This window comes from Danio aesculapii, chromosome 3 (genome assembly GCF_903798145.1).
Source record: "Danio aesculapii chromosome 3, fDanAes4.1, whole genome shotgun sequence".
NCBI classification, from domain to species: Eukaryota; Metazoa; Chordata; class Actinopteri; order Cypriniformes; family Danionidae; genus Danio; species Danio aesculapii.
The window spans coordinates 36314532-36325493 of record NC_079437.1 but is presented as its reverse complement, the minus strand read 5'-3'; the positions used below and the strand labels follow the sequence as shown (position 1 = coordinate 36325493).

The following is a 10962-nucleotide window of genomic DNA, read 5'->3' as shown; positions in this document are numbered from 1 at the left end:
TAATTAGAATTGATGTCTACTCAGGACAGATTTCGGTGTACTGAGATTGTTTAAAATAATAAAAGCAGAGCAGATGATTGTGCAATCAACTGTGCTGGAATAAGGGACGTCTTTACTAGTGAAGCCATACAGTGAAATGAAATGCTAGCTCACAGAAACTACTCCACTCTGCTTCTGCATTTCTGACTGCAATGAGAGAATCCGCTTGAAATATTTTTGTATCGGTATCATTTTTTAATTGAAAAATAAAGAATGTTCAAACTTATTTACAGCCTGTTGGTTTGTTCGCAGAATAAGAGTTATAAATAGGGTTGGTTTTCGATAGAACTGCTCTTTTAGTGTCCCAGAATGCATTACTTTGTGACATTTCCAAAGGTCATGTTTCCTGGCAGCATCTGAATTAATCAGCATGCCTTTTCATCAGATGTTGGGCATTGTCACTTTATGGTCCTCGTCTGTTTCAATCCCAGCCTCCTCCTGACAAAACACAAGAGCAACTTTAAAGCTTCCATGAAAACATTTTTATTGAACGTTTCAATTTAACATTTAAGAAATATTATAATAACTTCTCTTTTATGATGATGTAACTATTAATACAACAGCAAGACAAATTGACAGTCACAGGATATTGTCGCAATAGTTAGGTTAATAATAAAAATCCATACATTTTCTCTATAGGGAACTAATCTGAAATTTAAAACCAATTTCCTTTTAAAGTCAGACCTATCGAGAGTTCCAACGTTGTTAATCAACTGTATGCTTTTGTTTAAAGCTTATTCTAATTTCAACAATCAAAACAATCGTTTAATGGCTGAATTTGTGCAGAAAATGACAAAAAATGACCACTAGGTGTCACTGTAGAGATGGGTCTCAAACCGTTTGAGAGCTTGGACTGTTTCAGTTTCACGAAGCCTCACTCTGCCCACCCTACTCGGCTTCATGGGACTGGGCAGAGCTAAGGAGCTATTATGGCATGCTTTACTTGCTCAGAGTCACCTGATTGGTGGGACTTTCTGTACAGCATCATTTTCAACTCAACTAACTTACATTTTAAACCATCATTTTAAACAATCTGGACTACATTACCCATGATGCTGTACAGACTTTGATTAGTGAGATTTTCTGTACAGCATTATGGGTAATGTAGTTCTCCATAAAAGGGCCAAACATCACGTGACCATGGTGGCCATGAAAGGGCTAAAAAGTCACATGACCCAGGTGGCCATAAAAGGCCAAGACCCAGGTGTTTCTGATCATGCTTTGGTGCAGTGTTTTGAAACACTTGCGCTTCAAGATGGTGGCGAAACGTAAAGTCAACCATCATAACCTCCCACTGCTATCGAAAATAATTAAATATATTTTGCAAAAAACTTGAAATGAATTTGTGTGTCCAGATTTTTCTCCTTTTTAATTCAATCCTTTCATTCGCCATGCTTCATGGGATTGTAGTTCTTTCCTTTATTAAAGCCATCCCCCATTAAAATACAGTCTTTTAGCTTTGTTTTTTTGTCTGATTTTCACATAATTTATAAAATGTTTCATCTCGAAATGGGTTGGTTTTATAGGTTCACACTTTAACAAACAAAAAAACTTGAAATAAAAGTGGACTGGCACGAATCTACAGACAATATAACAAATGACAAAAATATAATCAATTCCCAATGGGCAAATGTAGTCCTACCATGCATGTGTTCATGTTCAAGAAGCTGACTTACCAAGAAGTGTTTTTTGCTCTTTGGATAACCTTCCAAAATAGCTCCCATCATATCAGAAACCTAGCAGGTGAAGAAGAAGAAAACTACTTTAAAGTTGAGCTCGGATTTTTCAACTACATATCTGTATAGTGCAAGTTAAATAGCATAACCAAAGGTACAATTTGTAGGTACAATTGACCATTGACATTGATAAATAGTACCACATTCTGCAAGAGAAGTCTCCTTGGAAATGAAAGCACGTATTATGGCAGCATCATTAAAATTAGTTGGCATTTTGTCATTAGGGTAGAATTAGGTTGTGATTTAATATTTTTTTATGGATCATTACCAGTCTCTTCCTCTTCCTCCACTCTTTCACATAAGTCTCTCTCTCCTTGTAAACCTGAGGGGCAAGAAAAACATTTGTCAGCAACATAAACGAACATAATATTGACTGCCCCAGGACAGCGACATTATCTGAATAAACTTCACCTAATGAATCAAACACATTCCAGAGACGCTGGAAGGCTTCATGTTGTTATTTTTGCATTACTTGCAACAAAAACCATTGAAAAGGCAGTGCTCAATAATAAGCAGAGCCCGGGGCCAAGTCAATGAATGAAACTGTTATTTGTACTAATTCAACAATATGTTTTATGCTCATTAATCATTCACAGAGTTTACTGTCACACACTGAATATTGCTTATTTAAATACAAAACAATGTTACATAACTGACTTAAGTTTTTTTTGATGAAATTGTGCATGTGAGAGATGAGCTTTACAGGATGTTTGCAATAATTTATAGACGACAGCTGTATAATTGTTATTATTATTATTATTATTATTGCAGAATTTGCTGAAAATAACTTTTTTTGTTTGGTAAAGTCTCTTATGCTCACCAAGATTAATTTTATTTGATCAAAACAGCAATATTTTGAAACCTTTACATTTTTAAATAATTTTAAAAATATTTTACATGTTATGTATTTATGTTATGGCATAGCTCAAAAATGTTTTAGTTTTTATTATTTACTGCTTAACATTTGTGTGAAATCCATGATATACATTTCATGAATAGAAAGTTTATTATAAATATTACTTATTGACCCAAACTTTGTTCATTTATTTTATAAATGTGAATGTCTGTGTTTTTTTATATATGAATGTCTCAGCCTGATCTCACGAGGAAACGCAAGTATTTTACGTTTTGTCAGTTTAGTGTCTAATTCGTACGAGTTCAGTCGTATGAAAATGTACAATAAAAAGGAGTCATAGCACCCAACCCCACCCCAAAACCAAACCGTCATTAGGTGATGAGCAAATCATACTAAATTGTACGAATTGGAACGTACAAATTCATACGAATTAGCCACTAAATCAATAACTTACGAATTGCTGAGAGATTGCGTTGGAATGTAAACACACACACACACACACACACACACACACACACACACACTATTACCTCTCATGTGAAATGGTAATTATTTAAAAAATATTCTCCAAGTAATGATTTGTTTTTAAATGGCTAATAATATTGGCTATAGCAGATTTTTTTATCTTTTAACTATTTTATTTTTGCTATTTTTTAAAAAAGAGTTAATAATATTGACCGTAGCAGATTTTTAAAGGACAAAAACCTGTTGTCCAATGACTTTTCTAATAAACCTAGTTAAGCAGTTAAATTGCATTTGAATACTATTACCTTGCAAAATAACTAGTACATAAATATTAATAAATAAACACAAGTTATATAAATAATAAATACATTCATTCATTCTCTTTTCGGCTTAGTCCCATTTTTAATCAGGGATGACCACAGCGATGAACCACCAACTTATCCAGCATATGTTTTACGCAGTGGATGCTCATCCAACTGCAACCCATCAATGGGAAACACCAATACACTCATTCACACACATACACTAGTCCAGGGGTGTCCAAACTACGGCCCGCGGACCCTCTGTGGCCCGCAATCAGTTTTGTGGCGGCCCACGAGGCTTTTTAGAAATGTTATTAGAATCTGGCCCGCTATACAAAAAAATGAACGTAATTCAATAAATAACCACCGGGTTGTTGTTATGATGTAAAACGACCGACCAAAGTGAAGGAAACATAATTGATAATCACGTTTTGGCGAGCCATGGGGCAACCAAGAAAAAGGAAAATCAACAGTAAGTGCAGGAAATTTCAGTCACATTGGGGCAAAGAATATTTCTTCACAGAGGTCAGCCGGAAATCTGTCTTTAATTTGCCAGGAATCAGTTGGAGTAATGAAGGAATATATTAAAAGACATTTTAAAACAAAACATCAGGCCTTCAGCTCTTACACTGGTGCCAAACAAGATCAAAAAGTAAGACAATTAGGAGCTGCTCTCAGCTCAACAACAGCAGTTTTTTCATGCTAATAAAGCACAAGAAAATTCTACGCTGGCTAGTTATGAGGTAGCTCAGCTAATCGCACAGCACAGGAAACCCTTCACTGAAGGAGAATTTATAAAGGATGAGTGTTGCAACTGTAATTTGCCCAGAGAAGATTCAAGAAATAAAATAATTCAATAATAATAATATACACACTTACACATCTATCTATCTATATGTGTGTGTGTCTGTAAAATTTGACCCGGGACGTTTTTTTTTTTTTTTTTTTTTTGCATCTGGCCCTCGGTCCAAAAAGTTTGGACACCCCTGCACTAGTCTTTGGACTTGTGAGGGAAACCGGAGCACGTGGAGCACATGCAAACTCCACACAAAAATGAAAAACTGATGCAACAGTGCTACCCACTGTGCCGCCATAATAAATACGATTATAAATAATAACAATTATTAAAATAATAAAAACAAATATTATGTACTGTCATTATGGCAAATAAAAAAATAGTTATTAAAAATTATTTATAAAATGAGTGTATTAAAATGTATTGAAAAGAAAAACAGCACTTGATCAAGGGATGGTTTATTTACCATTAAAGACAAGGGTTAGTCTAACTCTAATTTAGTCTTTAATGGTATATAAACCATGAAATTCCTGGCAAGCAGGAAAAAAAAAAACAATCTGATCCAAAAACAAATTTTACATTGTGCGCTTGACAAACAATGATAACCAGACATTAAAGAGTGCAGTGATTTTCGAACCTTCTCCCTCTCCTCAGGGGTCACATGATTTGTAGCTGACTTAATGTTCTCCAGCCGCTCTCTGTACCCAGAACACTCTGCCTGCAGCTCCTGGATCTGTGCCTTCATCTCTGCTGTGGTTAATGAGCCGTTCAACTCCTTCAGCTCTGTGGGCACAGGCATGAGCTTTTTACCAAACGCGAGTGTGTGTACAAGTTCAAGCACCACATCTTTTTCCAGCGGAACATTAAAAGTGCACACCTGTATCCAGCTGCCGGCAACTCTGTGAGATGGTCTGTACTTCAGTATTGATTTCCCCAATACGAACATCCATCTTCTTAAGGTCAGCGTCACTCACATCTTCAAACTGAGACTGAAGGAACAGAACAGACATCTGTCAGGCTGATTCAGCAATACCAGTCCCTTTCAGGATTACGGCTTGGCATGAAATGAAGTTTATATCCAAGTGAAGGATTTGATTATTATGTGTGTGTATTCTACTGTTTTTACAGCCTGTTTTTCTGTTCTCTCTACTGTGTCTTTTCACTGCAGAAATGTGTGTGGGTATGCATATTCTGTTCATCTTATCTCGGTGTGGCCGGAACCTTTCGTCCTTGAGCAAAAGTAACTATCTGACTCGCTCACAGATGCGCGCATACCTACATGCACAAATTCTCACGTATTCTGGTTGCTGTAAGCTGTTTTTGTATCGTTGTTTCCCTCCTTCTATGATAATATTCTTTTGTGTTAGGGCTCAGTTGCAGGAGGACCCTCAATGTGTATATAAGATTGCTCTTCCCTCCCTTGTGTCAGAATAAAATCATACTGAACCATTCAGCTGATTTTCTTCTCATCTTTTCCAAGCTTGGACGGTCTTGATGCAGACACTCACTGGTGATACAAAATACTAGAGTGAAGGGACCTAAGGAAAAAATGGATTTTCCTACACCAAGTCAATTGGCTTTTAACAAGACAGAATGTAAGACGAGACATCATTTTGTTCACCAGGGATGGATTGGATTGTTGTGGTTTGCTATTGTTTTGATTTGTAGGGATTGCAGGCGGTCCTGCCTCATGCCAGTAAACGCTTCATAAGAGAAAAGATGATGTTGTTCAAGAGAATTTTATTTTTTAAGATTATTAAACTCTTTGGTTTTTGGAAATTTGTTTTTGAAAGCAGTCAGAACATTGTACAGTAGGTGTAATAGTTCTGTCAAACTTGCGCATGCTACCTCCCAAAGATTTGCTGTTTATTGTGGCATTAGACAAGGTTGCCCCTCTCTCATTTATTTTTATTAGCTACTCAAGTTTTAGCACTGCATATTAAAAGAAGTCAATTTAATAGTATCATTGCTTTAGAAGTACAATTTAAAACTTATTTTAACTTAATTTTTTTGAAAAAAAAATGTTGTACCAAAAAAGATCAGGATATATTGAGGAATTCACTAATTTTTCAGGCCTTAGAAAGAATCTGGATAAATCTGTATTATTTCCCCTTACAGAATGCTCCTTTATAAATATAGAAAATATTCCCGTTAAACATAAATTAACATATTTGTGTGTAATCATTTGTAAAAATAATACAAATAAAAAAAGAGAGAGGCGGAAGTATTTCAAGGGCTCATTAATATATTTTTAAAAATAATTTTTATTAATTTGCTGCAGCTTTTTTGTTTGATGTTTGTTTATTTAATAAATTGTATGTTTAAAAGAAGTCAATTTAATAGTATCATTGCATTAGAAGTACAATTTAAAACTTTTTTACTTAATTTTTTTGAAAAAATGATCAGATATATTGAGGAATTCACTAATGTTTCAGTCTTAGAATGAATCTGGATAAATCTGTATTATTTCCCCAATGCTCCTTTATAAAAATAGAAAATATTCCCGTTAAACATAAATTAACATATGTGTGTGTAATCATTTGTAAAAATAATACAAATTAAAAAAAATTTAAAAAAAGAGGTAGTATTTCAAGGGCTCATTAATACATTTTAAAAAATAATTTATATTTGCTGCAGCTTTTTTGTTTGTTTGTTTGTTTGTTTATTTAATAAATTGTATGTTTAATAAATTATAAACTCCAGTCATATAGACTTTTCTTGTATTGTTACTGGACGAATCAATGTATTTGAACAAATCTATTGAATGAATGATTCAATGACTCACTCATAAAGACTAACGTTGTTTCATTACTGGATGATCGATCATTTATAAATGAATCGTTCAAAGAAATGTCTTTAATGTATTTGAATAGTAAACACACATTAATGGTTGTTAACATGTTATTCTCTCGCTCTACTTTGTTTACCTGAAAGGAGGTTATCCGGGTTACAAATGAGGAGAGCGCGCGGGGGCGGGATTTACGGGAGAATGTTGATTGAAGAGGTCTTGTGTGTGTGAGAGGAGTGAATTAACGGAATAAATTGTGCTTACTAAATAAAAGTCGTGTTTATTCAACTTTACAATGGTTACTGTCACCACCTACTGTCGTAATAATGTAAGAGCTCAAAACATAAAGTGGTTTAATCCATGTGTTAAGAAGAGACATGACCATTTTATATGATGGACAGTTTTGATTGAGAAATTGATTCATATATACAAGCATGCTTGAGACTATTGAATGCAATAAATATTGCTTGCTGATCAAGATTTATGTGTAAAAAAACTTACTGTATAAAGATTCATTTTTTTCATGACTGTTTTGAACCACTGGATTTTTGTTTAAACACACTTTGAATGGAGAGATAAAAACATCCCAGGTTCTTTAATTGCAATCTGGAAATGAGCAAATATTTAATGGGATTTGAAGGACATGAGGTTGTCATGTCATTTAAGGATCAACCCAATCTTTACAACACACACCCTCTATTCTAATCAGTGGTGGAAAGAGTACTGAAAAATCATACTCAAGTAAAAGTACCATTACTTGGCCAAAAATGTAGTTCAAGTACAGTAAAAGTATCTGTTAATATTACTCAAACTGTAAGTAAAAAGTAGCCCTTTTAAAAGTACTCAAGAGTAGTGAGTATTATGCAGTGAACAGCTGTTGTGTTTACATGCAATTTGTGCTTGTGTGAAAACGTAACATTCTGTAGTGCATTTAGTGATTGTTTAAGGCCATTTTGGCAGTCTAAAGTCTCTGGGTCATTGCTAGGGCCAGACGGAATCTGCGGACATTTTTTGCTATTTCTGCACAGAATTTTGTAAAAAAATCTGTAAATTTAGGCAGAATAATTTTGGGAGTATCATAACTAAAACTTTAATATATGAAATAAAAATAAAACCTTTTTAACTTTTATTTAATGTTTACAATGCAAGTTCAATAAGATCCACTTTATTTGGTAAAAAAAGCAAGTCTCTCATTTAATAGATCTACTAAGACAGAAAATATGACTTTACAAACTATATTGTAAATAAACCATATCAACATTTTAATATTAGTCAATAATATTGCTGAAATAAATAAAACCTAAATAAATATAATTGTACACACATTTACATTAGTAAATACACAGAATCAATGATGGGCTAAAAATTTGCGGAAATCTACAGAAATCTGCGCGCGCATTTTATATTAAGATTTTGACATGTTATTGGACACTTTTAAAACTTTTTAAAAATGGTTTGCTGCTTTTATAAAGTGCCCATGTCATGAGGTTGTTCAAACAGATGCCATTTAGTTTCCATGTGGATTTGATTGGGCAGTAATCACAGGACTGGTTTTTCTTGTCAGCCAATCCCCATAGAGAGGAAAAAATAAAGTAGTGATGCAATTTGAAAAATAGTGGAGTAAAAGTATCGATACAGCACTAAAAATGTACTCAAGGGAAAGTAAAAGTACACATTTTTAAACTACTTAGTAAATTACAATTCCTGAGAAAAACTACTCAATTACAGTAATTTGAGTACTTGTATTTTGTTACTTTACACCACTGATTATAATGCATTATATGAAACATCAGACCAACCTGATCTGCAAAATAGATCTTCTGCTTTCCGTAGACTTTCTCTTTAATCTTGCCTTCCTGGGCCAGCTGCTCCATTGCTTTGACCACCGCCTGCAGAAGTGCAGGAAAAATAAAGGCTTTAAATGGTAAAGTTAAAATTATAATAAAACTTTTTAAACAATTTTTAAAGTCTCTGTAATAAGCATAAATCATACAACCCCAATTCACAAAATGTTTGTAAAGTGCTATAAAAAATAGCCTAAGTAATACATCTCTTCTCTACTCGACAGAACAACCGGTGAAATGTGATTCATATGAAACATATGTCGAATGTTTTGTTTGTTTATTTTTCCAACGTTACCGTTTTCCCCAGTCCACACTGCTTCTGTAGGTTGGTAAAGACATCCTGAGCACTGAAGGGTCTGTTTTTCTCATTCAGGTAAGCGAGGATCTGTGCGACTGCTGTGTGTGAGAAAAAAAATGTCATTTAACGTTAACTTAGACCTGACTTTTACTAAGTGAAAAAGCTTTTACGAACTTTCACTCATGTAGGTTATTTAAACACTTACCCGCGCTGTCTTTTTTGCTCATTGTTTATTCTGTCAGAATATGTTAATGATCTGAACACTTCTGTCGTTTAATGTACTTCAGTGTTCTTCTTCCTCCTGGATTGTTTACTTCAGTCAGCTCAGCTTTCGCGCGCCGCGTTGAATTGTGGTCTGCTGATGACGACCCTACGCACGTCATCGTTTTTAAGACGCCGCCATTTGTCTTGAAAATATAATTCTGTGTATTTGTCAACTATACTCTATTCCGGAATCAAATATAAAATTCTATTGTGTTTATACATTTAACATTTTCCAACGTTACCGAAAATGTTCTTTGTTACTATAAATTTCAGATAAAAAAATATTTAAAAATGCAACATGTAGTTCAAACTATTGCTTTTTAAGACTTATTTAATAACAATTCTAAGCATGATTGTTATATTAGCCTATCCTATTATCACAATTAATTTAATTTTTACACATTTAAAAAAAAACATAATAGTTTTAATAACTCATTTCTAATAACTGATTTATTTTATCTTTACCATGATGACAGTAAATAATATTTTACTAGATATTTTTCAAGATACTTTTATTCAGCTTAAAGTGACATTTAAAGACTTCACTAGGTTAATTAGGGCAACTAGGCAGGTTAGGGTAATTAGGCAAGTTATTGTATAATAATGGTTTGTTCTGTAGACTATCGAAAAAAAATATAGCTTGAAGGGGCTAATAATTTTGACCTTAAAATGGCTTTTAAAAATTAAAAACTTTATTTTATTCTAGCCGAAATAAAACAAACAAGACTTCCTCCAGAAGAAAAAATATTATCAGAAATACTGTAAAAATTTCCTTGCTCTGTTAAACATAATTTGGGAAATATTTAAAAAAGGAACAAAAAATTCAAATGGGGCTAATAATTCGGACTTCAACTGTATATATACTGGTGGGAGGTGTGCATTGTTAGTACCCCAGTGACGATACACAGCCATATCGCACTGCTACGAGTGTGATATTGTGTTTATACAACAGCTTGACAGCATAACTGGTATATAAAAAAGAAATCAAACACTTAGAATATAAAAACCCTTTTGTAAGAGGAACTACTTTCTTCTGCCATTCATTCACATCTGCAGCTGATGACAGAACAGCAGAAACTGTTGCTACTTCACCAACGTTAGTTTACATATAGAACTTGCTTAATAAAAAACACTATACAATTCTGTTTTCTGTGGGTATACTTGATTTATTAAGTTTGGGTGTGACATGCTATTAGTATATCACTCATCTGATAAATTTCCTTTCTAATTTCAAAGATTCTTTTTCTTTATTTCTAGAAAATAAAAATTTTAAATCAGGGGTATCAAATATTTATTTCCTGAAACTGGCATATTGGCAATTTATCATCTTCATATGAATGTAAACATGTCTGAAAATATGGCACATTTTTGTTATTTTATTTAAAAAAAAAAAAAAAACAATCCTCTAAATGACCGTCTTTATTTGAAATTTGCAAGATATGTAACAGATTATTGATACAAGACATTTAAAAAAATCTCTAACTGTATTAAAATAATAAATAAATTATGAAATGAAATCTTAAATAATAAAATTTTACTGAAAAAGATCACACTTTTCACATCGAGGGTTTGTT

The 10962-nt window shown here is 33.3% G+C and overlaps 1 protein-coding gene across 1 annotated transcript; it reads right to left on the bottom strand.

Moving 5' to 3' along the window:
- Positions 1 to 190: 190 nt before the first annotated feature.
- Positions 191 to 9452, bottom strand: psmc3ip (PSMC3 interacting protein). The gene is made up of 8 exons (XM_056453909.1): positions 9330 to 9452; positions 9122 to 9222; positions 8782 to 8871; positions 5072 to 5183; positions 4832 to 4977; positions 2044 to 2097; positions 1716 to 1775; positions 191 to 477 (listed from the first exon to the last, which is right to left on the bottom strand). The coding sequence occupies exons 1-8, from the start codon at positions 9349 to 9351 to the stop codon at positions 421 to 423; spliced, it is 642 nt and encodes a 213-aa protein (XP_056309884.1). The 5' UTR covers positions 9352 to 9452; the 3' UTR covers positions 191 to 420.
- Positions 9453 to 10962: the final 1510 nt, after the last annotated feature.

Coding starts and splice junctions, on each gene's coding strand:
- psmc3ip (XM_056453909.1), bottom strand. CDS start 9,351: ATGAGCAAAAAAGACAGCGCGG. Junction 5,184..8,781: donor AGATCTATTTTGCAGATCAG/GTTGGTCTGATG, acceptor CTGTTCCTTCAG/TCTCAGTTTGAAGATGTGAG. Junction 2,098..4,831: donor CCCCTGAGGAGAGGGAGAAG/GTTCGAAAATCA, acceptor CTTGCCCCTCAG/GTTTACAAGGAGAGAGAGAC.